Source organism: Melanerpes formicivorus, unplaced genomic scaffold (assembly GCF_026170545.1).
Source record: "Melanerpes formicivorus ecotype bairdi unplaced genomic scaffold, bMelFor1.0.p_v2 SCAF_1, whole genome shotgun sequence".
NCBI lineage: Eukaryota > Metazoa > Chordata > Aves > Piciformes > Picidae > Melanerpes > Melanerpes formicivorus.
In genome coordinates this window covers 51,752,823-51,780,051 of record NW_027142353.1, presented here as the reverse complement: position 1 = coordinate 51,780,051, position 27,229 = coordinate 51,752,823, and the positions used below count along the sequence as shown (strand labels likewise).

Here is a 27,229-nt window from a genome sequence, read left to right as displayed (position 1 = left end):
CATATGCAATATGCCATTTTTGTTCCAGTGAAACACATGAGTTTTAACAGCATGAACTAACATCTGTCAGTGGTTTGGAAGAACAAATGTGGACAAACAGACAATGAAAATTCAGGGACGATTCCAGTTCTAACATCTGAGGTAGCTATTGGAATTGGTATAGGACTCAGATGCAAACATTTAATGTTTTTGTACAGTAAAAAAATATTAACTTCATTATATATTATTTTAATTCCATCTTCTCCAGACTCTTGGCAGTTTTACGGTACAATATTTAAAGAGAAAAGGAAGTCTGTTGTCTCTAAGAGAAAATGTATAGTGAAGGAAGATGCAGGTCACATCCTCTCTGTTTGCTGGTCCCTCTTTTGGAAGCAGATATTCCTTCTCTTTCAGACTCTTCTGGACTTGTGCTTCCTCAACACTCTTCCAAATTCCCTAAAAATAATTCTTCTGCTAACACCCATCAACCACAAAACAAGTATCTTCATCTCCCTGTCTCTGAAAAGGAAAGCAAACCCAACAAAAGTCTGTCTAAAAATCTTGTGTGAAGCTATTTTCTGATCCGACAAAACCAAAGTGGAGGCTAGCTTTTTCCCGTAGTACATAAAGAACTATAAAAGAAGAGCATGAACATCTTCATTTTAAATAAAATGCCTTTCAAGCTCCATTTGAGTCCAGTGAAATTCTGGCATAATTTCAGAAATAAACTGTGTTATTAAAAAAACCCCAACCAATAAACCAACCAAAAACCCAGTTAATCCACTCATCAGAAAATTATGATCTGAATATATCTTTCCACCCTTACTTGGAGGTTTTACATTTGGACTATCTGGAAAGATAATAAAACTTTTGAAGTTACCAAGATAAGGTATCAATGTTTTGCTAGAATAGTCTTAATCTCAAATCAGCCTTCAAAGAGGCAGCTTGTCATTACCACGTAAAGCGCAGAAATTGAGCAGTATTTCAGTTTGAGTTGAGTCCCATCAGAAGCAACACATATTTCCTTTAGTAAGGCACTCCCAAAACAGAGCACCCAAATGGCAGTTGAAAATTTGTTTTGAGATTGTCTGCAAAATTTCCCACCACATCGTTTAGTTTTTTTCAGTCTTCAATCTCATAATAAACAAAGCCATTTCTAAAATAGGCAGAGATAAAAATCTTTTATGTTGTATGTCTAGATTCCCGCACATCTTCAGCATGGTGGTATATGGAAGCAAGTAAAAAAATACCTAGACAAAAAGGACCATAAAAATAAATAATAAGCAAAAAAAATGGACAGGGTGGGGAATTATGTTCCTGCCTCATTCAGATGCCTTTCATGGATCTGAGATAAGGAGCTAGGGAACATTGTTGAGCTGTTCAACCCCTGACCTGCCACTTATGAGAAAGAGAGATGGAAATTCTACATGTTACAGGACCATAGCTACTAGGAGCTTTGCCAAGTCAGTGAAAAGGACTTTAGAAAATGGATGGACATATATGACAGGATTTCCTGTTTGTTTATTTGTTTCGGCAGTCATCATTCTTGAATCTCCTACATATGGAGACACAGTCTCTTTGCAAGAGGAGAAAATGTGTTCCACGTGCTGCTTTTCTTTACAGGGTCTCTAATCAATTACTCCTCTCTTGCATAGAGTTGCAGTGCACATCTAAGGACGTAACACCTGCACTTACCTGTCTGCCAGAAACAGAAGTGTGAGGGCTGGAAGATTGCTGGTGGCTAATAAAGTGAAACAAACAGGTACCAGGCTGAACAAGATCCTTAGCTTCAGAGGCACAGGGTAACAGGAACTTTACCATATCCATGTCATATAAAACCTGTCAGTGTGTGTAGGGACTGTTCTAATGTTTCCCTAAGCTTGGGCAAAGACATTTGTATTGAACTGCTCATTTCCTAATGAGGTTCATCTTAGAAGATGTCTTCTTCATAAACATCTCTGAGTGGAATGAGCATTAAAGCTCTTTGTAGACATGCAAAAAACATCCCTCATGAATGGTATTTTAGCATGGCTGATTGGCCATATACTTACTTTCATGGATGCTGCATTTTGTTTCTATCCTGCAGAGTACTGCATCTGATTGTAAAGAAATGACCACATCTGAAACTTATTCTGAGGCTCCATTCTGCAAATTATTGTCCACCCCTGGATTCAGGGGAGGGCACAATGGGTTTACTACAAGGATTTAGCTTTATGGCCTGAATTGTTCAGTCTCACTGAAGATACCATATAGTCATGGTCTGGTTTAAGCCTGCTGTTTAATAATATCCCTGAAGATACTGAAAATGAATTGAGGAATGGCCTGTTTGTGCACACGCAGGCACACACATGAAGTTCAAGCCTCCTTTTTCTTGGCTATAGACTAGTTGCTTTGGGTGAAGCTTATACTTCATTGGCAACTCTGCCACTTGGCAGGTGCAATAATTAATTTACCTTCTCTTTTCTGTCTTTGCTGTTCTTTGCATCCACATTGAATTTACACACATTGTCATAGAATGAAAAGAAAGTTTGGAGAAGGATTGCCCAGACAAGTCTATAGTTCAACAAAAATTTTGAAGAGAGTGGAATAAATATATCTAAACCTGGCAATAGCATTTTTTCACTAAGTCTTCAAATAGAAATTAGTTAAAATTTGGGTCTTATCTCAGTTAAATCTGTAAGCAAGTCCTGGAATTCCTTTATCACTGCAGATATCTCATAGATTCGTAGAATGCTTTGGGTTGGAAGGAGCTTTAAAGATCCTGTAGTTCCAACTGCCCTACCATGGGAAGAGACACCCTCCACTAGACCACACTGCTCAAGGCCTCCTCCAAACTGGCCTTGAACACCTCCAGGGAGGGGGCATCCATGACCTCCCTAGACAACCTGTTCCAGTGTCTCCCCACCCTTACTGTAAAGAATTTCTAATATCTAGTTTAAAACTACCCTCCTCAAGCTTCAGTCGCTTCCCTCTTGTCCTATCACAATAAGCCTTTGTAGTCCTTCCTAGCTTTCTTGTAGGCCCCCTTCAGGTACTGTAAGGCCACTCTAAGGTGTCCCCAGAGCCTTCCCTTCTCCAAGATGAACGGCCCCAGCTCCTATAGCCTTTCCCCATAGGGGAGGTGCTCCAGCCCTCTGATCATCTTTGTGCCCCTCCTCTCGACCTGCACCAGCAGTTCGATGCCCTTCTGCTGGGAGCACCAGAAGTAGATGTAGTACTCCAAGTGGGGTCTCATGAGAGCAAAGTAGAGGGGGAAAATCACCTCCCTCCTCCTAGTGGTATTCATGCTGGGTGAAATTGATTCCCTATGAAGAACAAGGCCAGCACTGTTACCACCATAGCTTAAACTTTTACTTTCTAAATAATCTGGATGTGGGACTCAGATGTGCACTCAATGTTTCCTAGTCTTTTCATTTTTTGATTGTAAATCCTCTAAGGAAGGATCAGAAACATGAAAAGGCCACACATTAGTAACATCAATTTGCCATCATAAAGTCTTGTACTGTAAATAAATATATTGCCTATCATACCTATTGCAAATTATTAATATTATGTTTTATTGATCAACTGCATGTCTTTATGATTTTTTTTTTTGAAATATGCAAATTAGTTATTAAAATAATGCTAGAACCACAGCTTACTAATATGCTGTAATAACATTTCCCTTGGAAATCTTTGTTTCTTTCACCAAGATAAACATTCTTTCACCAAAAATTTCCTTTAAATTTAATTTTATTTGCCTATCAAGCTAAACTAATCAGGAACGTTCACCTTCAAAGGGTGAAAAAGCCACCTTTAGGTAACCTTGGTACCATATCCTGATAAAACTAAGTTCTTCACACTTTGTTGAATAATGTGTTTTCTTTTTTAATATTGTAATTGTGGTTTGAGAAGAAAAATAATTTTCTTAAGAGTTATTTCAGCAGATGCATAATTATCCTTAAAGATGTGTGTGGTTTCTCACTGACTTTTGGCATATGAAAAGCAGAGATATCGTGTCATTTCTTTATCTCAAGGAGTTTAAGCTCTATGCACTTTTGTCCACCAGACCTCAGTTACAAAACAAAATCCATCCTATATTGTCTCTGTGCTTTACATTTCTATGCTGATTGCTTTCAGCTTGGATTGTATGGTAATGCGTGTGTTTGATATGCGTGGTTTGTTTATGTCAAACTCCATTATCCTGTCTCATGTTCTTGGAGTGCCTGAAGTAGTTTCACTAATCTGTCAGCATAGTATGTACTTGTGGATAAATATAGACATGCAGCCACTCTCTGAATGGTCATCATCATATGCTGAAGCTAAAAATTACCCTATGGTTATGGAAAGGCTGATCTGATTCGGAGGCCTGCTCTAGCTCGCACATTGTAGGTCTTTGGCACTTGGCTATTGAAAACCAATCCTGAAAAACTTCAAAAACTCTGTGCCTCAGTGCCAAAAAAATTATAGGGAAGTATGAAGCAGGATTATGAAACAACTCATTTCCTTTTCGATTTTAGTTAGAAAAGGATTTGAACTTTTCTAACGGAAGGACTGGGACATTTCAGGTATTCACAGGCTCATGGATATTACAGTAGCGTGTTGGAGAAAATCCAGTGTGGTCGGCTTTATAAAGGGGCTCGGTAGGTATGACAATACTGCAAATACATGCTGTGATGTGTGTTGTTAGTTTGCTCATTGTTGCTAAAGTGTAAATGTGACACAGCTGCATAAAAAATCCCACAATCTCTGTTTCTCCTGCTTAAAGATACTTAAAATACAGTGACTGTGCTTGGTTGGAGTTGTGTCCCATGTAGCGCAGACTCAGCTTGTGCATTATGGTTGTTCTATTGGCTTGCTTCATCTTAGAGCTTGAAGGGAAAAATACCTATAGTGTAAATCTTAACAGAGGCTTGATTATGAGATTTTCATTTTGTACTCATCCCCATTGTCAGCTTAGTGACCTCTGTGTATGTGTGTGTTTTAAAAGTACTGTGCTTTTTGGAAACTATTTATCTGATCAAGGAAATGATCAATACTGGGAAGAGAAGTGCAGTGATCTTCTGTGGCAATAATACATGGTTGTGGTGACAGTCCTGTTGTGATCTTGCATTACTACTTCCATATTTACTCCTTGCTTGGAATTTGTAAAAGTTGCATAACATTGAGAAAATCTTATGGCTATAGCCTGAGCTAAATGAAGATATTCTTTAGGAAGAGCATATCATTCAAAATACAGCTTATAGAGTAGGAAAGTAGGAACATGTCTTAGAAGCAAGAAAATGGGTTGTTGGATAGAAGTGGCCCTTAGACAAAATTTTCACAGGCATCTTGTAGTTGATAAAGCAATAGTTAATAATTTTTAACAGATTTACATGGGAGAGGAGTTTTGAATATGTATACAACTCTCTAAATTTGACCCTGCTATTGCAGTGTCCTTGGGCTTCAGGGTCACTGTGGTCTCCTGCATGTGCATCATCATTCATTCTTCATGGGAATCAATCTAAATGTTTCAGTGGCCCATTCTCTTGTAGAACTTTACTCTTTTGAAATCAGGTGGTAAAAATTTTATCAGTGAAAGCAGTATTCAGAACTGAGTATAACCCATGCTCCACCAGATATTTTCTGCTTAATCCCACAAATTCTACAAACTTATGTGTGGTGATGTCTCAAGTAAATACTGTGTCTCCTATTTAATGGTGCAGTGTTGCACTGGCATAGATGGCAAAAACTGGACACATTCTTTTCATTACAATTTTAAGGCCCTCATTACAATATGGCAACATGAAAGGACCAATCACAAATTACTTAAATGCACCTACATCTGAAGTTTTGAGACCTGGATTTCCAGTTTTATCTCAGAGGCAGTTTAAAAAACATAAATTAATGTGCTTTGTAGGGCTGTCATTCTAGGAAAAAAAGGGAATATTAAAGCTCATATTAAAGCTCATACATCATCCATATAGATTTTAGTGATAGTCTAGTCACTGGGTCAGATTTCTGCAATGCAAATATCAAGCATATGCAAATGCTTGAGATAATGGTACAGAAAAGATGTATTAGAAAGCCAAACCTGTCTATAATAGTTCATTACCGATTCATAATCAAACACTGCTGAACCTTTATACCATTGGCAATATCAACTTCCATGCTAAAAAGGTTTAAATGGAGTTAGCAGCTACAAAAGGATCTTTGAAAAATCTGGATTATGTCAATGTCATATGTCAGTCATTTCTGTAACTGCTGTAATTGCTTTAGCAATGACACGTGTTAACCCCCAAGATATCCTTTTTCTTTCCTTTCTATCCTTTCTTTCCTTCAGTCCTATATTTCAGAGAGCTAGAATTAAAACAAAATAATACTAAATGTGACAAATCTACAAATAATTGCATTTCTCTGTTACAGTGTGCAGATAATTGATTTTTCAGTCAGGTGTTTGGAAAAATAATTAGATAATCCTGTGTCACAAACCTTAACAGCATCATTATGAAAAGGCTTCCTACTAACAATAATTATGTAGATTTAAATTCCAGTCTCAAAATCCTGGCTGAATGCCACAATGATTGAAGCTCCCAAGTAGTGTGACTAGGCTTTCTTAAACTTAATTTCATAAGGATGTGAGGTGTGCATAATCTCATGCACTGCCTCCTTCTTTCCGTCCCTCCTTTGTGTTCCTTTGTAGTAAATTTTCAATTTGGTACTCAGCTTATCCCAAAATTGCTCAAGGAACAGAAGGCAAATTTTTATATTGTTAGATTCCTATGGATTCTTCCAAGGGGGAGCTTGGGATGGTTGCACTGGCCAGAGAGAGGTGGGCAGCCCAGACTGGGCGTGTTTTCCTTGGCAGAGGCTGCCTGGTGGGCAGCCTGCCTGCCAAGCCCTGGGCACAGAGCTGGAGGGAACTTGGGAACAACTGTGGGAAGCTGAGGATGACGACAGGAGGGAGGATGGGGCTTTTACTGCACAAAGGACACAAATCTTTAAGAAAATTGGTTTCACTGCTTGTAAAAATACCTTTTACCTATCTGAGCACTTGGCAGTCAATCCAATTCCATAGATACAAGTGATCCAGTCAAAACCAAGCATTTGGCACATATATTAGTGATTGTAAAAATATTGGCTGACTCTTTCATAAAGCTATTTGTTGAGAAATTTCCATTACCTAGTGTATTCAAGAGTCCATATAAATCTGCATCAGATCCTTTGAATCCATGCTTACAATATAGGAGAGCCTAGGTGTTGGCAGGGGAATAGTGGTGCTTACACTCCTCTCTGGTGGCTCTTTTTTTTCATTACTTTGGAGTAGATTGACATTCAGAACCACAGTGTAATTTTAGAAACACAGAAACGTTTTTAGAAAATAAATACAGAGCTGTTCTATACATTTTGTGTTATCCAAAGAGTCGCTATGCCAACAAGACTCCAGTGTTACGCTTTTGGCCTCAAAAATCAAGTGAAACTTCAGGAAACAGCTGTCTGAGTGGAAGAAGTGGAGCTGCTGTGCTGAAGAGTGATGGCCTGCTTTGTCAGTCATGGGAGTTATTTTCAAAGAAAGTGTGGATGTGTTACAACAAAGCATTTCTCTCTTGTATTATAGTTATGTAGTGGGCATTGAAACTTCCATTTTTCTAAAGGAGAACAAATTCTTTTTCCTCCAGTGTATCTTTTTTATTTTTCAGTGCATGAAGCTGGCATCTGATTCTGCCACATCTTGAACACTCTCAAACAATAATGTAGTCTTTGGCTTTGTTTTGTTATCATTTTTTTTCAGCAATGAAGAGTTGAAGTATTCAGGAAACATCTCAAATCTCCTTTATCCTTAAAGCTGTTACAACACTTAGGTTGCATCCAGAGTGGCTTAAAGGCTGGTCTTCCCTGTGTTTGCTACTTCTAAAGTCTGTAACAAAGCTAACAGAAGATGCTACCAGTACCTGCATGAAGACCAGATATGACTTTGTTTTGCTAAAATGAACTAAGTTTGAGGGTTTTGTTTTGGAAGCATTATGAGTAGAATATAATATTTCAATTAACGAGGTCTTGTTTCATAGTTCTTCAATTTATTTGTCCTTCAGTTTCCCCAGAAAACAGTAAGTAGAGCTAGGCCTAAGAGATGATGTCCTGATTCACAGAATCACCGAGTCACAGAGGTCTCTGGAGAATGATTAGTCCAACCTCTGCTCACCAACTAGAGAAAGTTCCTCAGGGCCTTCTGAGTTTTGAGTAGCTTGAAGGGTGGAATTTCTACTCTACTTGTGGGCAATGTGTGCCAGTGTTTGATGAACCCCCTCACAGTGGAAATTTTATCCATATATCTAGTTGGAATTTCCTGCGTTCTAACTAGTGTCTCTTGCCTCTCATCCTGTCACTGCACTTAAAGAGGAATCTAGCTCCATCTTCGATATACCACACTAGGTAGCAGAAGCCTGCAATAAGATCTCCTTTTAGCCTTCTCAAGGTTGAAGCAGTTGAATACTCTCAGACTGTACTGAGAGTACTTGTAAGACCAGTTTCATGATTCTCCTTTGTTCACAGTACTCCAGATACAACCTCACAAGTGCCAAATGGGACTGTAGGGTTTGATACTTTCAGAAAAACTAATACATAATGAACAGTTGACCATGGAAAATATTTCATGCCTGACTCTTCATATAAGATTTATACTGGTGAAATGTCATTATTTTTAAAGGAGTCATTCTTAATTAACCTCAGTATAAATGAGGGGGGAATCAGGCCCCTTACTACTCACCTTAGTCAAAAGAGCAGAGTCCCAACTTTTGCAAGGATAGGTCAATTTGAATAACAGTAAAGAACAAATTTCTTAGTGACAGCTGTGTTACAGATCTGGCCAGCAAGACAGAGGGTGAGAAATGATAATGTTACTCAAGCATTTAGTGTTAGCAGCTCTTGTCATGTGAAAAAAGGAGGCCTGGGTGTCCACTGCATAGTAAATACTGCTCAGTTATAATACACGAGATTTTATCTTTGATTTCTTCTTCCAGCCTAGATCGTGAATATTTTACCTATAACTATACCACAGCAATTGTATTTATGCGTTGTGTATTTCTCTGTCTATGAACCTAGTCTCCAGTTTTGCTTTGACAGTGTAGTGGGCCATTGGGATGCTCTGGAAAAGTTGAGGCATGCTGAATTACTCAGAAGTAAATGTGTCTTATCTACATTTCAGCTTCTCCAGTTGGTAACGGATATATCAAGCCACCTGTTCCACCCGTTTCTGGTACACAGAGAGAAAAAGGACCTCCAGCCATGTTGCCTATCAATGTTGACCCAGACAGTAAACCAGGCGAATACGTCCTGAAGAGCTTGTTTGTTAACTTTACTACTCAGGCTGAACGCAAGATCCGTATCATCATGGCAGAACCTCTTGTGAGTAAAAAGAAACTCTTAAACACACATGTGCTTGGCTTCAAAAGTATTTTTAAGTCAGACTTGCTTGCCATGCAATGAAGAATGTTTTGCTCGTAATCTGTGTTGGAGTTTGATAGTGTTTCCCAAACTGGAAGATACACTGCTATGGCAATTAGAAGGTTGTGGGAGAGGACAGAGGTATGCAAGATATGCCAAAGGGGTGACGTGAAAAAGGAATGAATGTTTTATTTCTGTTTGCAGTGTGGGCATGTGTTAATGTGATTGAGAGGCAGAAGGGGTGTCAGCCAGTACAGATTTCACAGCTGAGAGTGGTCATGTGAGTCGAAATAGATTAGAAAACATCAAAATATGATAAAAATAGTATTTCTGAACATTACCACTATTCAGATAAGACATGAAAATGGTTAGTCTTGGCTGGTTCTTAATTTAGTTCTGACAGTAGTAGATTTTACAGTCTAGCAGAGTGCTATAGTGCCTGTTTTCCAGATATGAAAAAGCATGAGGCATTTGAAAAAGGAGCTTATGTAACTGACCTTCTGGGAGTCTGCTCTTTTCACTTAAGACTGCAGTTTATATACATTCCTGTTATTTTGATTAGGGAGTAACAATTCAGTAATCTGTACTTTGGGTCTGACAAGGTGAAAATTGAAAAAGAAAAATAACTGGGAACCTCTATTGCTGAGCTGTAAGGGAATTTTCCTAAACTCTTACAACATTTTTTGTTCTAAAGCAAAGTATTAAATACTTAGTTCAGTTCTTCATTTTCAGTTCTGATTGTTCTGAACAGGAAAATAAGATTGTCTTGATTCCCATGGCACCGTTTTAGCTTTATGTCTTGAGTTCAACTCAGAAGTATTTGATGCTTGGATTACCTCTGAAACATTAGGTAAAAGCCAAATGACAGAAATATCTTACATAATTTGGAAACAACACAGAAAAAAATTGACAGGAAGGAATATTTTGGCCAAGATCCAGATTATTCTTCTTCCCTGAGTTCCCTTCAAATTGCAAAATGTACAATAAAACGACAGTTGTCATGCAGGTCCTTTGGAAAACAAAAAGGCTATTAACTGTTTATTACCATCCAGTCTTCTTGTGTCATACAGTGAACATCTTTGAAAATTTAAGACAAAATATGTTGTAAAATTCCTTGACAAGATCAGGGAAATAACAAAAAGACCAGCACTGAGAAATTTATTTCCATACAACAGTTCAGTTAAACACTGAGCTCTGCACTCTCATGTAGTATTTCAGACACCTATATGAACAAGTGACCCTGATTTGTTCCCATTTCACCTTGTATTGAGATGGTTTTGAGTTGTTTTGTTGATACATTATTTGTGTCTCTCTGTGACTCTGTGAATATCTAAATGTTGGTCTTACTCCAGAGGTGGTTAAGTGAAATTGTATTTGGTAAATTCAGTGTAGAAAGCAAAAATAGGACAAGAGACTGGAATGTCAGCTTCTTCTTGTCAGTGTTTTCAGAAAGTATTGCTTATAGAGGTCTATCCATGAGACACTGACAATAATTCAGTGACAAACTCATGTCTTATTAATACTGATAGGACTTACAAGTCATGGCATGCTGCTATTTAAGGGTAACTGTGACAAATACGTAAGCAAGATTTTGTAGACATTGTCAAAATAATCTTGAAATAATGAGGTTGTAATGAAAGAAGTGACAAAGAAAAATGGCAAAAATTATCCTGGAATAATGGCTAAGTACTTAAGTCCACCCTTTTTGTGGGCTATCTGTTGGATGTTTAGCAGCTACTACAGTCCCAGGGATTTGCAAGACAAAGATTATAAATGGAGGGTGCAGAGCCACGCCTTGGCCTTTTTTTCACAATAGCTAGTCAAGTGGTGAGCTCTTTGAACATTCAGTTCTAATAAAACTAAAATGTACTTCAAAGAAAATCAAACTTGCAAAGTGCCCTAGCACTGAGATGTTTCTAGTTTGAATTCTCTCAAGACATGACAGTTTAATTTTATAGTGAGTGCTGAATACTTTAGATATCTCTTAGAAAAGCTCAAATTATGTTTACAGTATAATTGCTTTTCCCTCTCTTTTACCGCAAAGTCTAGTTTACGTGCAAGCTCTGAAGTTACAATGGGATTAAAGATTTACTGATACATTTTTTTACCTAGCTACTTCTTTTCCTACATTTTACCAGCTTTAACCTTTCTGATAATCATTACTACAGTTTTATGATTTTTCTTCTCAGTTCATTTGGGTTCCATGTGCCTGTTTCATATATCCATCTTTCTTTTGTGACGTACACAGACCCAAACTGTGTTAAAGTATTCTGACAACTATGTAGAAAACCAGGTTTATGTCCCATCATGTGTTGCAGATGCTAACAAGGCACAACAGCATTTGACTATTTTCTAGGTCAGCAGTAAAGGGCACAGTACCCACTCCTTCCTGCAGCCCCAGGAAATCTCGGCTAGGAGAAAGAGCAGAAGGAGCAGAGGGCAATGTCACCTACTCATCCTGCTGCTTTGTCTGTCAACTGAGTATGTTTTGACATGTTGGGTACTGGATCTGGCAGCGATCATCATGAAAAACACACTCCCCAGTTAATAAATTTTCTAGGCATGAGTCTAACATCAGCTATCCACTACTGCATCTTTAACAAGTTGGGATGGAAATCTTTTGTTTCCCAATGTGATTTTTTAAACTTGTGATCTTGTCTGGAGAATATTTTATTTGGAATTTGAGGTTGGTTTTTTTTCCCACCTTTTTCAGGTCTCTGAAATTTTACAAACATTTCAGTGATTACATTAAGTTCACAATTACATGAGTAATTGTAAGTCGTTATACCATTGCACCACATTGTCAAGTTATGTTAATCCAAATTAAAAGTATTTGATGGCAGGATTAATTAGAAGGGATTTTCTGAAATTAATGACATTAAATTCACATAAATTAAATGCAAATAATTCCTTCTTGATAGCCTTTAATAATTTCCTGCTTCTTTTCTGTAAATATTTGTTTTCCCCTATAATGGATATTAAGAATTTGTCCTGGAGAGCTTTTTCCACACCTGACTGCATTCATATTTCATTTTTAGCAATTTATATTGTAAATCTTCTCCATATTGCTTCACTTATTGCTGATTTTTTTTAAGCAGTGGTGACCTTAAAATGAAACTAGAATGAGGAAGCCAGAGAAATATTTTTGATAATTCAAATGATAAAACATGTTTACATAACTTAGTGCTGTAAGGGAAAAAAAAAATCCAGAAAGTTGTTTCCTTTTTAGGGCTGGTGATAGTCTCTTAGGATAATAATTCATCCTGTGCATGCTGATCAGGCTAATCTTTAAATGCAGCTTTCAGCAGTACTTATGCACAGCTGTAGACATTGATAAAACATAGTGATCTACAGGCATTGACAGTGGTTAATGGTTAATTTAGCTGTTGGTAAACTTTTATTATGCTTTTTTACTGAGCTTGTCTAAATTCAGGATTTCTCTGAATACTGAAGAACAGAATTCGCTTACTATAGGATTAGGATGGCACTGTATATTCATTTCTTTGGCCTAACATTTTCTCCTTTAATTAGGTAGATTTTATCTTGAATTGAAAAAAAACAACCCTGAGAGCAGTGATTGATACTAGTGAAAGTGGTTGACAATACTGTATTTATTACTTCCATTTCATTAGAATCTCAGAGACATTAAAATATAGTCCTATATTAAATCAGGGCTGGTGAAAACAGTCAAGCAGGTGGTTAGGAAGACTCTGGAAGAGCAAGAATAATGCAAGTTTGTTTTTGCAAAGACTGACCAACCAACATATAGAGTGGCACTGCTGTTCAATTAGCTTTAATCTAGGCTTCCCTTTTTCAAGGCAAGAGGACAAATATGCCAAGGACACACTTGGAAGAAAAGGAAGTAGAAGCTTTCTGAGAACTGGGTTATGATGACTAGCAAGGTTTATGTAGGCTATAGCAATAGCAAGCAGTTTTATACCACAAGTGTAATGTAGAATTTTCTGGTTTACCTGAGCTAAAATTCCAGCTGCATCACATGAGGAATGACTCCCTTGTTGTCATCTATAATGAGACACATTAGCATTACACATTTTTTATGTATGAAGTCCTCATTGATAGCTGGGCATACACAGGGACTTCTGAGCCCTGTTTATTCACAATGTACAGACAGGAGTTACTATAAAGAATAGGTAATTTCATGGAAAAGAGAAAAGGCAAACTGCTTTGCTCTGTTCCAACTATCTGCTCAGTATGTGTATGCACAGATAAATTGTGAAGAAGACAACTTTATTTGAATAACATTATCCAAACATATATTGAAAGTGCTGTTCTTTCTTCCCAAACAAAGAAGTATCCTTCCTGGGAGCTTCCTGTATAATGACACAAATATGCCAGATTCCCTTTGTTATCTGTCCCTATCCACCTCTGTGTCACTCAAGGATTATGTCACTCTTCATTAATGTAATTCTTTTGTTCCAGTAGTGTTAATGGGCATCAAAATTCTGTAAAGCATGTGGGCAGTTCACCCGAACCCTAAGGAGCTCAGAGTTCATCATATCATAACTCTGTATCTAATGTATCATTTATTTCTACTGTATATTTTAGTTAGCATTTAAATGAGAAAAATAAATAATACTAGATTAGGCCTTGTAGATCTGGTTGTGACAAATAATGCATAGGACATTGAGAATAATTATCTATTCTTTCAATAATTTCTCTGAAGTACTTCAGATCCTTCTTTATGAAATTCTGCCTCACTTTATTATATTGTGCTAAGGACTGTCCTCTCGCCTGCTCATAAGCAAGTGTAAGCATCTACACACCATCTAACTAGTGACCTTAATATACTATTATACATTTTCTTGTGTGGAGTCCTACAGATCTGTTATAATGGATCCATTAAGTGGCTTATTAAATGGTCAGGTCTATGTCTATCAGTCGTAGAACAGTCATTCTACTCAGAAGAAGGCCGACCTAAGGACTAAGTTTGATTTCTATGTGGGTCATCCCTTCGGTTCTGTTTCTGTTTACTTGAACTTTGCAGCAGCTAACTTCTGTATTTCAAGAAAACAGTTAAGCATAACAATAGCCTCAGCCGTCACTCTTCCCTCCTTCACTAACCAAGTGTTGTTGAAACTTCATTCGCTCTTCAAGTACAGTCCAGTCTACGAACCCTACCTCTGCCAGTGACAATGCAGCCCAGACTAGGCCAGATCAGCTTGTTCTTTCCCTCAGCAGAAAGAGTCAGTTAACCCTGGCACATATCATCCATGAAATAAGCAAGCTCTACTCATGAGAAGACAGAAAAACATAGGAAGAATCAAGCTTCTACACTGAATGTGGAGAGCATCAAATATTACTTCCCCTTCCCCTTCCACTCATCACCTCCAAAATAGTATCCCCCTTTAGTTATGTCAATATGTATCTCAAGATGAGACCTGCAGAAGTCAAGCACTGAACAGCAGAGTAGTAGTCATGGTAGGGTGGCTAACCTTGAACCTCAGGACAGTTACCTCTCCTGGAAATGTCTGTGTGATTGAAGCAGTGGCCACAGATGAGAGATCTTCTGTGCAGTTCAGAGGGACAGATCACAGATTTGAACACAGGAATTGAGGGAGAAAGTATAAAAGATACAGCTGGAAAAGAGAGTTAATAGTCAAATGCAGGTTTTTAAAAGTGCAGGAGGATGAGACAGGATGCAGCATGGTTCAGATTCCAGCATCCATGTGAGACTGAGGGGAAAAGTGCACGCTGTTCTAGCAACCAGGAAGGAAGAGGGCACATTTTTGCCTAGCCATTGGCACAGGCATGTGCAGATAAAGTCCATAAAAGCAGTCATGCATTTCAAAGCCAGGTAGTGTCAGCAGGACCTCTCTCAGTAATCCTGGGGTTTCCATAGCTGGGTATGTGGGCTGAATGGTATTTGAGGCTTCAGATCTTATTCTAATGGTAATGCTTACTGTTCCTGGGCCTCACTACTGCAGGGATATAGTTGAAGGATAGTCAGGGGTGCAGATGATGGTTCAAATCACTAAGAAGATTTAACATTGGAAGGCAGATTCAACCCAAGGTCACCAAGGCTGTCACATTGTATCATGTGTTGGAAATGCTTTCAAATATAGGAGAGAACCTACCACAGGCTGGTAATCACATTTTTGTGTCATTTAAAGGATATTGGTTATTATCATTATCCAGAAAGTGAAGGTCATCTCAGGCCAGTCTTACCACTGGTCTGTCACTATTAGGGAAAGAAAATCAAGTATGTACTTTGGTAGCATTCTTGCTACCAAAACATTCTCAATAGCTTCATCCTTTCCACACTTTGTCAGGACTGCTGTATGTTCTTAAATTTAAATTAATGTGCTCTTATCTGGGCCTTAGTCTGGCATGGTACATGTTACACATCAGACAGTTTGAATTATGCCATAGTTGACCCTGCATATCTGGTGGCATGACAAATAGAAGGAAAACTTAAGTGCTTCATGTAGGTACATTGTTAATTTGGAAAAACATAAAATAAGTTCTTGTTTCCTTAGCTGGGCATGTAGTACAGGTGAAAGCTATGGCTTTTATGGACTTTGTACTTGTAGCAGAAGAACCATTGAGGCTGATACGCTCTCTGCAACAGCTTCCTGGCATCCTCCTGAAATTCTGTCACATCAGTGCCAGTAACCAGGAGAAAAAGGTTTCAGATCAGGTCACCTGGTGATGTGTCTGCTATGGTACTTAGCCCAAAATGTAGGAAATGTAAAAGAAAATTTCTGCCAGTCATTGGAATTTCTTGAGTACACTTTAATAATATACCTTTCCTCATCTCTTGGTCTATTCCGTGAAAACAGATGCCTGTTTGATGGTGCTGGTAAAGCAGCAATGGCTGTGTGACAGCAGAACATTGATGGGAGGGGATCTCATCAGTGTGTATAAATACCTGAGGGGTGGGTGTCAAGCAGAGGGGACCAAGCTCTTTTCAGTGGTGCACAGTAATAAGACAAGAAACAATGGGTACAAGCTTGAACATAGAAAATTTCACCTCAACGTGAAGAGAAACTTCTTTACAGTGAGGGTGAGAGAGCACTGGAACAGGCTGCCCAGAGAGGTTGTGGAGTCTCCTCCTGTGGAGACTTTCAAAACCCACCTGGATCCATTCCTATGCAGACTACCCTAAGTGATCCTGCTTTGGCAGGGGGGTTGCACCTGGACCAAGGCAGAAAGGGGAAACTTTCATATTTGGTCTTTGTGGTTTTTTTTTTTCCTTATGTACCATGTTATTGTGGGAAAGCTGCAGTGCCAGTTTGTGCATTGTGCACCTAAGAACTTGGAAGGCAATCTCTGATTCAGTAGGTTCGCTTCCCTCATCAGGTTGCTTGGAATTTACTGCATGTCTGTAGAGTATCAGTTCTGAAAATCAGTTTGCCATTTCTTTCTCTTGTTTGGCCAGGTATTCTGATACTAAAGATTAAATGTTTTCATAACCAAAAGTTCTGAATGCCCACATTTTAATTTTGTCGGTAAAAGATACCTTTTGCAGAGAATGTGATAATCAGACAAAAAATAGCCTGTAATACCTAATGTGATGATATAATCTGTCGCCAAGTCAGAACAGTACATGACATGGATGCCAAAGAGGTGAGAATCAGAGCCACTGAGTGAAAACTTCTATTTGAAGCTGACCTGATGGCTTCTTCCACACTTGTATTCAGCAGTACAGTGGCACTGGGTACAACCTTTTTCCCATTAACAAAATAACTGCTACAAAGAAAAAGCAATAGCATGAAGAAGGAAATAGACTGAGCAATACTGAGCCTGTCTTCTAAAAATGCACCTTTCATTATTTTGGGCAGGTGTTGATCTGTTAGAGGGTAGGAGAGCTCTGCAGAGGGACCTTCAGAGGCTGGACAGATGGGCGGAGTCCAACAGCATGAGATTTAGCACATCTAAGTGCCGGGTTCTACACACTGGCCACAACAACCCCGTGCAGTGCTACAGGCTGGGGTCAGAGTGGCTGGAGAGCAGCCAGGCAGAAAAGGACCTGGGGGTACTGGTTGATAGTAGGCTGAACATGAGCCAGCAGTGTGCCCAGGTGGCCAAGAATGCTAATGACATCCTGGCCTGGATCAGGAGTAGTGTGGCTAGCAGGAGCAGGAAAGTCATTGTGCCCCTGTACTCAGCACTGCTTAGGCCACACCTTGAGTACTGTGTCCAGTAATGGGCCTCTCAGTTTAGAAAGGATGTTGACTTGCTGGAAGGTATCCAGAGAAGGACAACAAAGCTGGGAAGGGGTTTGGAGCACAAGCCCTATGAGGAGAGGCTGAGGGAGTTGGGGTTGCTTAGCCTGGAGATGAGGAGACTCAGACCTTATTGCTGTCTACAACTACCTGAAGGGAGGTTGTAGCCAGGTGGGGTTGGTCTCTTCTCCCAGGGAACCAGCACCAGAACAAGAGGACATCGTCTGAAGCTGCACTAGGGGAGGTTTAGGCTGGATGTTAGGAAGAAGTTCTTCACAGAAATAGTGATTGGCCATTGGAATGTGCTGCCCAGGGAGGTGGTGGAGTCACCATCATTGGAGTTGTTTAGGGAGAGACTGGATGGGGTGCTCGGTGCCATGGTTTAGACGGTGTTGGGTGATAGGTTGGACTCGGTCTGAAAAGTCTCTTCCAACCTGGTTAATTCTATAATAATACAGAGAAGTATGTTTTTCACCCATGTTTGCTAAAATAGAAGATGATGGGAGAGGTAGATGAGTTTTACATACATTTCACAGCCACTTGAAATATGCTTTTTTCTCCCTATGAAATACCGTATACAATTAGCTTTGCTTTTTCACTTGTCAGAAGTTATGTGATGATATTAATCAGAATTTTCTTGAAGATTTTTTGAGTCTATAATTTTGTGTCATGCAGACTAGTGGTGGTTTTTTCAAAGCTATCTTGTTGGATTTTTTTATTATGTTTGCCTTCAGAATTTCCTTTAGGTATATGCTTCGAATTTCAAAGGTTAATAAAGGAAATCCCTTTTTTTCTGTTTATTTTACTGTCCTTTTAATGTGGTCAGTGACACAGTCTCTTAAAAGAGGTATCTAGCAGCTAATTGATGCTGAGCAGAGCAGCAAGAGAAATCAAAGCTTCTGTTATCATTCACTGAACTGGCAATTTATGTTTTTATGCATGAAGACCTGCTGACTTGCAAAGAAAGGCTGTGAAAACAGGACACTAATTGCCCATTTCATAGAAGTTCCAAGTGAGAGACATTTGGGGGACTGTCAGAGTAAACAGATTGTGCATTTGAGTCAAAATGCTTGGTTCTCTAAATTGCTTAGTTACAAATTAACTGGGCTTCCTAGGGTGGTGATGGGAATTCCCCAATGGTAAAAAGGTAAATAAGAAATGAAGAGTATTTCCCAAGAATTTTTGAACCATAGACTGTTCTATACATTTTTGAGTGGGCAAAACAGAAGTAGAGCCTTGCAAGTTTAGCTACATGAACCCACTCAAAGTAGGAGCAGCATAGGTCTATTCTGGGAAGGTGAAGGCTGGAGCACACTGCCTAAGTGGAAGCAGGGACCAGACAGGCAAATTCTCATTTTTAGAGGCAACTGTCTGGTAGGTAAGCTGCACCTGAAGGGCAGGTGCTCTTCTGTGGAATAGTTTCATATGCCCAGCCTTCAGCAGCAAATTGCATCATGGAATTTTGTCCTGGACGGTAGAAAAAGTGTTTTACACACCACATGAGTGCAAGATCATTAAGGATATGTTTTCCCATCTTTGTATGTACCAAATAACAAATGGCAAAATTAACAGTTTAGCATGTTTGATACAGATACCTTTGGAGCACACCTTTTCCTAGAAAATGCTGCTTTCCTTTCCTGCTGAAAAGAATATAAGGCAAAGATGTGCAATTGAGGGGGTGCTTATGTGATAAGCAAGAGTTACACTTGAGGGTTTTTTGCTCTTATGATGGCCCTTACCTGCATTTCATATATATTGTAGCTGTAGTTCTTGAATATGGTCTATGTTTACTCTGTTTTACATGAAAGGTCCATTCTTCTGCTGTTTCTTTTTGCTAACTCTTCCATCTTGGCAGACTACTCAGTAGAGTATGGGTGGCTGCTTATTTAGTATGCAATGCCAACTTTGCAACACTGTATTAAAATATCCTTTCATCCTCCATACTTTTTATTAAAGATTGGGTTTATCTCAGTCACTAATACAGTGCCCTGTCATAGTTCAGTAGGAATGATGCGCCTAATGGTTGCTGAGATTAGAAATAACTTTAAGGAGCAACAGGTGTTGTAACATGGTGACATAGAGAAGTCTAATAGCCACTAACAAGACCCTTTTGTTTTCATGTTTCCCTGAGTACCCAGTTCTGTGACAGGTGGTCAAGAAAAGCTATTCCTGTGTAAATTTACCCAATTATATTTGTGTAGCAGCTCTGTAAAAGCATTAATATATTAGCCATTAAAAGTAGCTGATAGTCTTTGGAGACGTTTCAGTCTGCCTGCTTGAGTGGAGAGTTTGCTACATTATTTTTTAGATAAATTACAAATATTATATTTAGTTGATGCATGGAAATGCAGTAAAATATACATTTGTCATTGAATGTTCAACATACTCTATTATTCTGTTAAGATTTTCACAACAGTGGTGAGGCAGAGGAAGGAAATTAAGTTACAGTATAACTAACTAACTAAGGTTGGAAGAGACCTCAAGGATCATCGAGTCCGACCTGTCACCACAGACCTCATGACTAGACCATGGCACCAAGTGCCACATCCAATCTCCTCTTGAACACCTCCAGGGTCGGTGACTCCACCACCTCCCTGGGCAGCGCATTCTAATGATGAATGACTCGCTCGGTGAAGAACTTTCTCCTCACCTCGAGTCTAAACCTCCCCTGGCACAGCTTGAGACTGTGTCCCCTTGTTCTGGTACTGGCTGCCTGGGAGAAGAGGCCAACCCCTTCCTGGCTACAACCACCTTTCAGGTAGTTGTAGAGGGCAATGAGGTCACCCCTGAGCCTCCTCTTCTCCAGGCTAAACAATCCCAGCTCCCTCAGCCTCTCCTCATAGGGCTTGTGCTCAAGGCCTCTCCCCAGCCTTGTTGCCCTTCTCTGGACACGTTCAAGTGTCTCGATGTCCTTCTTAAACTGAGGGGCCCAGAACTGGACACAGTACTCAAGGTGTGACCTAACCAATGCAGAGTACAGGGGCACGATGACTTCCCTGCTCCTGCTGGCCACACTATTCCTAATGCAAGCCAGGATGCCATTGGCCTTCTTGGCCACCTGGGCACACTGCTGGCTCATGTTTTAGGTGAGCATTTTGTAAGCACTGATGATGCAAAAAGTGTAGGTAGTTTTATTGAAAAAATGATAGCTTCAAACCTTACATGCAAAATTGGTTTTGCTGGTCTTTACTACTGTATGCATATTGTGGGAGTTTCCAGCATGAACAGGGTATACAATTGAAGGCAGCACTTCAAACAAGAAATGAGGATGTTTAACTTAATGATTAAAACTGGAAATGTTATTGTTAAGAGGCTATTCTTCTGAAATGTTCTTTTTTTTTATATAGCTCAGTAAGTTATGGGCACTTTCAGATTAATCAAAACTTCATTCATATTTTGTGGTTGTAGGCTTTGGCTCCAAATTCAGCCTATCTATTCATCTGAGATTTGAAAGACATTTCTGTAGAGTATATTATAGCTAGAGACTCAAAGTCACCTCATAATGTAAAAGGGACTCTTTGGCATTTCTCTGTTGGGGAGGCAAGAAAATAAATTCAAATACTGCCTTGAGGCTGGAAAACATTTTTAAGATTTTTTCAAAAAACCTTTTAAATAAGTGTATCTCCAGGGTAAATAGACTGCTATGAATTTCTGCTACTCAGTGGCAATTTCACATTATTACACATTTTAACCTTCACTATGCCAGACCTGAACCTTTGGTGTATAATGAAAATGTCTACCACGAGTATAAATGTATTTTATGTCATAGCTGCCATAGCAATGATACAGAAAATATTCCATAAATTGAAAGATTTTTAAGAGTACTGGAACAAAGTGTTATAGAATATCCAGGTGTTTGCAGTAGGTGGGAAAAACCTATTGCATAAAGAAAAAGTGCTGTTATCAAAGGACTCTTGTAGCACCTGTATGTAGTTAAGCTATCTCTGAATTTACTCAGCAGTGTCTTCCTGACGTGGTCACTTGTTACACTCACCATGCAAGCAATCACCACTTCATATTTTAGGAGCTCCATATTTGTATCTGGCCCTTCATCTTTATTCGGTTCATTATCAATTCAGAAATTATCATTAGTAATAAAATAAATAGCTATAACTTCTACTTAGAGTTTTCTCAAATCCGCAGGCCTCAAATCTATTTTTCTGTGGTTATTGCCATTCACTGCAAGGGTACAGTGATTGCTCTGACTTGGGTGCCCTGCTCCCAGAACAGGGTGAGATATGTGCAGAGATAGGCTTCACAGGGTCAGTTTAGGTCCAGCCAGATTAAGCCATTGCTGCAGTCACTGCAGGCAGAGTCAGTAGCAGTGGAAAAAGTCAAAGAAAATACAACAGCAGCAGCAATCCAAACAGAGATGAAGAAGAGGCAGAGACAGCTGCTGCCTGACGAGCATGAGGAGAGGAGAAGCAGCAGGAATATCAGTAGATGCTGGATGGGATGAAGGGAAGAAAAAGGCTTCACTTAAAGCCATTAGGTTGGAGACATTGAGAAGTTATGGCAGCAGAACCCTTCCTGGCTTTCAATAGGCATCCTTGGCCGGCCTCCATCTCAGAGCTGCCTTCTGTTGTGACCAAGTCTTTTGCACAGCCTATGAATTTTATGTGAATATTTATGTGAATATACCGTGGTTGGGGAAGCCCTGGTCTAGTCACCTGTGAGAAGGCAGAGGTGAAACATGTTGCCTTGTAAAAATGGAGGGATCTTCACAAACTCAGAAGTGCAGCCGCTGAGAAATGTTATAACCAGAAACTGAAGTATTTCTGAGGTCTGTGTGCTTCCAGAGATAGGTAATGGGTGGTTAGGACATTTTTCAGGATACCAGTTCCAGAGCTGACTTCCTAGCACAAGTTTTGTCTTGTTTAATTGCATCCACCTTACAGACAAGCATGACAAGGAATCCCACGCCTCATTTCTGCCTGAAACACTGCATGCAGTTCTGCAGGATTTTGGATGCTATGCTGAAAGCCAAATATTGCCGTGTTGGGCACAGCAACACAAAGCTTCTGCCTGCCAAGGCCCTTTTTACTGAAAGAGACCTTAAGAAACTTGTGTAGTAATGCCAAGTCTTCCAAAACAGAATCAGACATTTAATTTAAGAATGGTGGTGCGTCGGGTTGTTTTATACACGGCACTTACTCTCGGTACCTTGATTTGTCCAGGATCCATAAAAACTTAAGAACCCTTTTTCCATGTAAATAAATTGAACACTGCTTTTGAAGGATTGTCTGCTGTCCTCTTCAGTGCGCAGCAGCAGACAAAAGAAGTGTTGTCCTCTCAGGAGACACAACTAGGTGGGGTAGTGGGGAGTTACTGATTGAAGAGGAGGACTGCGGGCGGGGTAGTCTCCAGTGTCTCTTTCTGGGCTACAAGGTTTTACTGTGTCTGTTCATTACAAATAATCTGTCATAAGGTTCTAATTAACAGTTGTTGTGCCCTTAGTGTAACCTGGAGGAGTCACTTTAGATGTTGGAGATAACAATAAAGATATTGATGACTGTCCCGTATAAATCAGTGATTCATTAGAAAACATTTTGTTGATTTCTTCTATTTGGTAGGTAGTCAGGGGATACTGTGGTCACCACACAGCCAGCCACCTTGCCAGCTGGCATTATGAGTGGATCAGCATAATTAATTTCAAAATCAGTCAGCAGATGATATTAAGCAATATTTTCTTCAGAGAGAAACATTAAATAGGAAAAAAAATCTTAGAACTGTCTTAAGTCTCCCTATCCCATTATCTCAGCAGCTTTAAAGATTTCTTTGTTTTGCATCTCACATCCCCTGGCAGTGATGGTATTTTGCCTGATACATGAACAGATGCTGATGAGTGTAATAGTTTGCTGAAAGCTGAACAGAAAATCTCATGCTGGTGGGAGAGCCCCAGTCTTGCAGCTGTGGGAAAGATGCATCATTTACAGAAGAATAAGTCGCTGGCACATTTCAGGCACCAGCAGCAGTAGTACTCTTCAGTGCAGAATTGTAATGCCGACGGTGGTGTGTTTCTCAGATTATCATCTGCCTTCATATATTGTTTATTTTCACAGTGGTTTAGGAGATTCGTGGATTGTATACCGTTGCATAGATCTAGAATAGTTGACTGTGCATTTCTGCATGCCTCAGTTAATGGAGTCTGCTTGTCAAAAAAGCCATGAAGGTGAATGGATGTTCACAAGTACGGTCTCTTTCTGGGCTGGGCAGTTCTCTGTGGCTTTCCCTTTTCTACTCTGAGAACATCCTGAAATTTTGGTTCCATAAATGTCTTCCTACCCCTTGTTTGAGTTTTTTTGTTTGTTTTCTTTTTGAGTAATGCAGTCATTTTTCCAATATTATTTTCCTTTAAAATGAACTCTATAGTATTTGATTCTTACAGTATCACCTTTCCTTCTGTAGGCTTATGATATACTGTAACCATGGACATGTTTGTTTTACCTGGTAGTATTACAACAAGAAGGTACATTCTATAGCTAAATAGAGCTCCTTGGTTATGTACTACAGGAAATGACAGATGCTTTCTTAGGATTTTGAAAGCATTTGTTACCTGTGTAAGCACCAAGTAACTCAGGTGTAATAAGTAGCCAATCCTTTTCTTTCTTGGAAAGGCGCTGAAGACACTTGCCAGTACTAGGTCATATGTATGCAGAAGTCATCTTTGCATGTGAAACAAACAATATATCCAGCATGAAACTGCTGAGGAGCATAGTAGCGTAGTATTGATCTCAATACATGTTTAATATCTTCTCTTATAGGAGAAGCCACTGACCAAATCTCTGCAACGAGGAGAAGACCCCCAGTTTGATCAAGTAAGTCTTGAAATTACGTTGTTTCTGTTCCTTAGGCTATAAGGCATGTACTTGGAAGGTAGCCCTTAGGCTATCATTTATACTGCAAAACCAGTATCTCTCAGTGTACTTCAGTGCTTTAAGAGAGCATTCTTGGTTTTGAATCAGGAGGATTTTCCCATTATTTTCAAGCTCAAGTTTTTTTTGCCATAGAACATCTTGCTTTTTGCAGTGTATTAGGCATATGTAGTTTCCTGGCTGTTTCATCTGGTAGAGGTTTCTAAGCAAACTTTTTATCTTTAAGAAATATCTGGGTTTTTTTCTTAAATGGGTGGATGTTCCCCAGACTTTCTTTTATGGGTTTTATCTTATGGTTAATAAAAGGATCTTTAGAATCATTGTCAGTCTCATTAGTCCATTTTTTTCTCTCTAGCTGTGACCCAGCATGACTTACATGTATGCTGCGCTTGACACAAACTGAGCCAACCTGTTGTATTTGAAATTAAGCACAAATTAAGTTGCCAGGATAAATGCATATGTATGACAAGGTAAATAATAATTAGAGACAAATGATTGGTAGGGGAAAATAATTCAACCCTAAAAGAGAGTTTGCATAATTAATTAGATTTAGTAAAATTGTAATGCAATTAATAAAATTAATACCTGGCATTAGATTAATAGATTAATTATGTAAGAGAAATTGAGTAAGTATAAAAATAAAGCCAACAGCAATATACACACTTTTTAGTGATGGCATAAGAGAATTAATTTGTGATGGCAGGTTTAAAAAAAAATAATAGAGTACCTAGAAAAAAATTCTACCTACATAACCTTTTGAAATAAGGAAAGCTAGGTGTTAAAGACTTTTAAGTTGCATAAAACATGCCAAAACTCACAAAACTTACTCCCAATAAAGAGGAAGGATAAACTCAAGGTGTATCATAAACAACAAAGTCATTTGCTGCTCCTTTGTTCCTGCCTCAGCTGTCACCATTGCTGCTAACCCCCATGGCTGCCCACACCACTGTGCTGCTTGCAGTGCCAGAATTACAGAACGAAATATATAGCAGAAGCATCAGCAACAGCAGTTACTCTGAAAGCAGCTGTAGCTGAAAGCTGCAGGTATCATAATGATTTGCTTAATTTTGGGAGAGGAGATAGGTATGAGTAGGACTTCAGAACCTCACATGAATTTAATGCATTTATTGTGTTAACACTGAACCAGAAGCAAAGATGTCTTGTGAGATCCTACTGGCTTTTGAAAAGGCACACTTCCTAATTTTAGCTTAACAGAATGATGCTGTATAGGTTGTTCTGTAGCTGCCCTTTGAGGAGAGGTAGCCTGCTCAGAGGGCTGTTCAGAGCAGGAGGTGAACAGCAGGACTTCTGCGTTGTACTGGATATCTCTCTATCCACCTTACTGACCACAGAGACACCCCACAGGGCAGCCAGACACTGTAGGCTAAAGGAGGCTGTTTTGTGATTATTCCCTAGCTGCCTAAGGAATTTTTTTGTGGTATTATGACATAAATTTTGTACTTTTTTTTTTCCCCCTTCCTGTGGGAAGAGTGTCACACGTAAATGGGAAAGAAAAACAAATTTAACCACCCATATGCAAACTTTGTGATACTGTTCCTGCAGTTTGTTAAACAAACACATGCTGGGTGGCCATGGTTTGATTAAATATTCATGGTTAAGAGAATAGTGGTTCTTTACAAGGAAGAATTAGAAGACTTGTGGTCCTCCTAGTTATTGATAAGTAGACAGAAACTTGAACAATTAAGTCAAGATCAATTAATGAAAACAGTGAATGTTTCCTAGAGGGAAATAACCATCTGTGATTCTGTGAAATATTGAAAGAGTGTTGGATGAAGGTAGATCAGATTGATAATTATAATCCCTTGCTTCCTTCCAGGCAAGGGAGAAGCTTTGATGTTTCTTCTTGGAACACATTAAGTCATATAGCAAAACCAGGAAAGGCCACGCATGACATATTTTTGCTACAGAAGTGAAGGAGTAAAAGAGGGGAAATCTCTGTGAACAAACATTTTCAAGGGGTGTCTAATTATTTTGTCTTTCCATGTTAAGACAATGGAAGTGAAAATGACACACTGTCAAAGGAACATAATTTTCTTTATTTGACATTTTTCTTCATTTGAATGATACTGGTAGGTGAGGCTGAAGTGACCAGGTCATTAGTCACTTTATCTGACCTACATCTTCTAACTGTAATTTCAAAAGCAGCAAAAGTAAAGCACAATCTCATTTAAAATTTGGCTTTTGCAAGTCAGCTTCAGAGGTGGAAAAAAACCAGCCAAAAAAACTCCTTTGCAGCAACTTACAATGATCAACTGGAACTTGATCTACTTAAGCTACTTAATCAGCATCAATTTTAACACTGAAACCTCCAAACCATTTAAAACAATTAGGAAAGCATTGGTTACTTCCCCTGAACAGCTTTATCTCTAGCTCTCTGAGAATCCAGCAATTTTTTGCCCTTTCTCAGACACTGTTCTGGGAATGCAAGTTGATGGTGGTGATGGATCCATCATCTAGGGATCTGAGTGCACAGTCAGAGCTGTTTCTCTCCATATGGATGTAGTGTGAGTGCTTCCTATTAGGCAGACAGTATTGTCCTGTGGGTACTGTCAGGCTGCCAATTGCACCAACCTCCTCAAACTCGTAATAGTATCTTGAGCAATGTGTGAAGTAATCTTACTTATCCTGACTTGCAGAATGTCTCACAATCATCTTACCTGGATTCCTTACACTGAATCTATTTTCCTTTTTAGGTGTGCATGTCCATAAAGAGACTACATAGAAGAAATTATGTAGATTTTTTTTCATATGGTTTTAAATATCTTT

General features: G+C 39.1%; 1 protein-coding gene across 6 annotated transcripts in view; it reads left to right on the top strand.

Moving 5' to 3' along the window:
* Positions 1–27,229, top strand: part of FRY (FRY microtubule binding protein) — a 257,340-nt gene that overhangs the window by 104,040 nt on the left and 126,071 nt on the right. For 5 of the 6 annotated variants that reach the window (XM_068143156.1, XM_068143114.1, XM_068143147.1 and 2 more), the window contains 2 exons: positions 9,143–9,342; positions 24,332–24,385. In XM_068143156.1, the coding sequence (XP_067999257.1) occupies positions 9,223–9,342; positions 24,332–24,385 (174 nt within the window). In that variant the 5' untranslated portion in view covers positions 9,143–9,222. Of the gene's footprint in view, positions 1–4,463; positions 4,602–9,142; positions 9,343–24,331; positions 24,386–27,229 lie in introns of those variants that run through there. The other variant, XM_068143132.1, reaches the window with a different exon arrangement.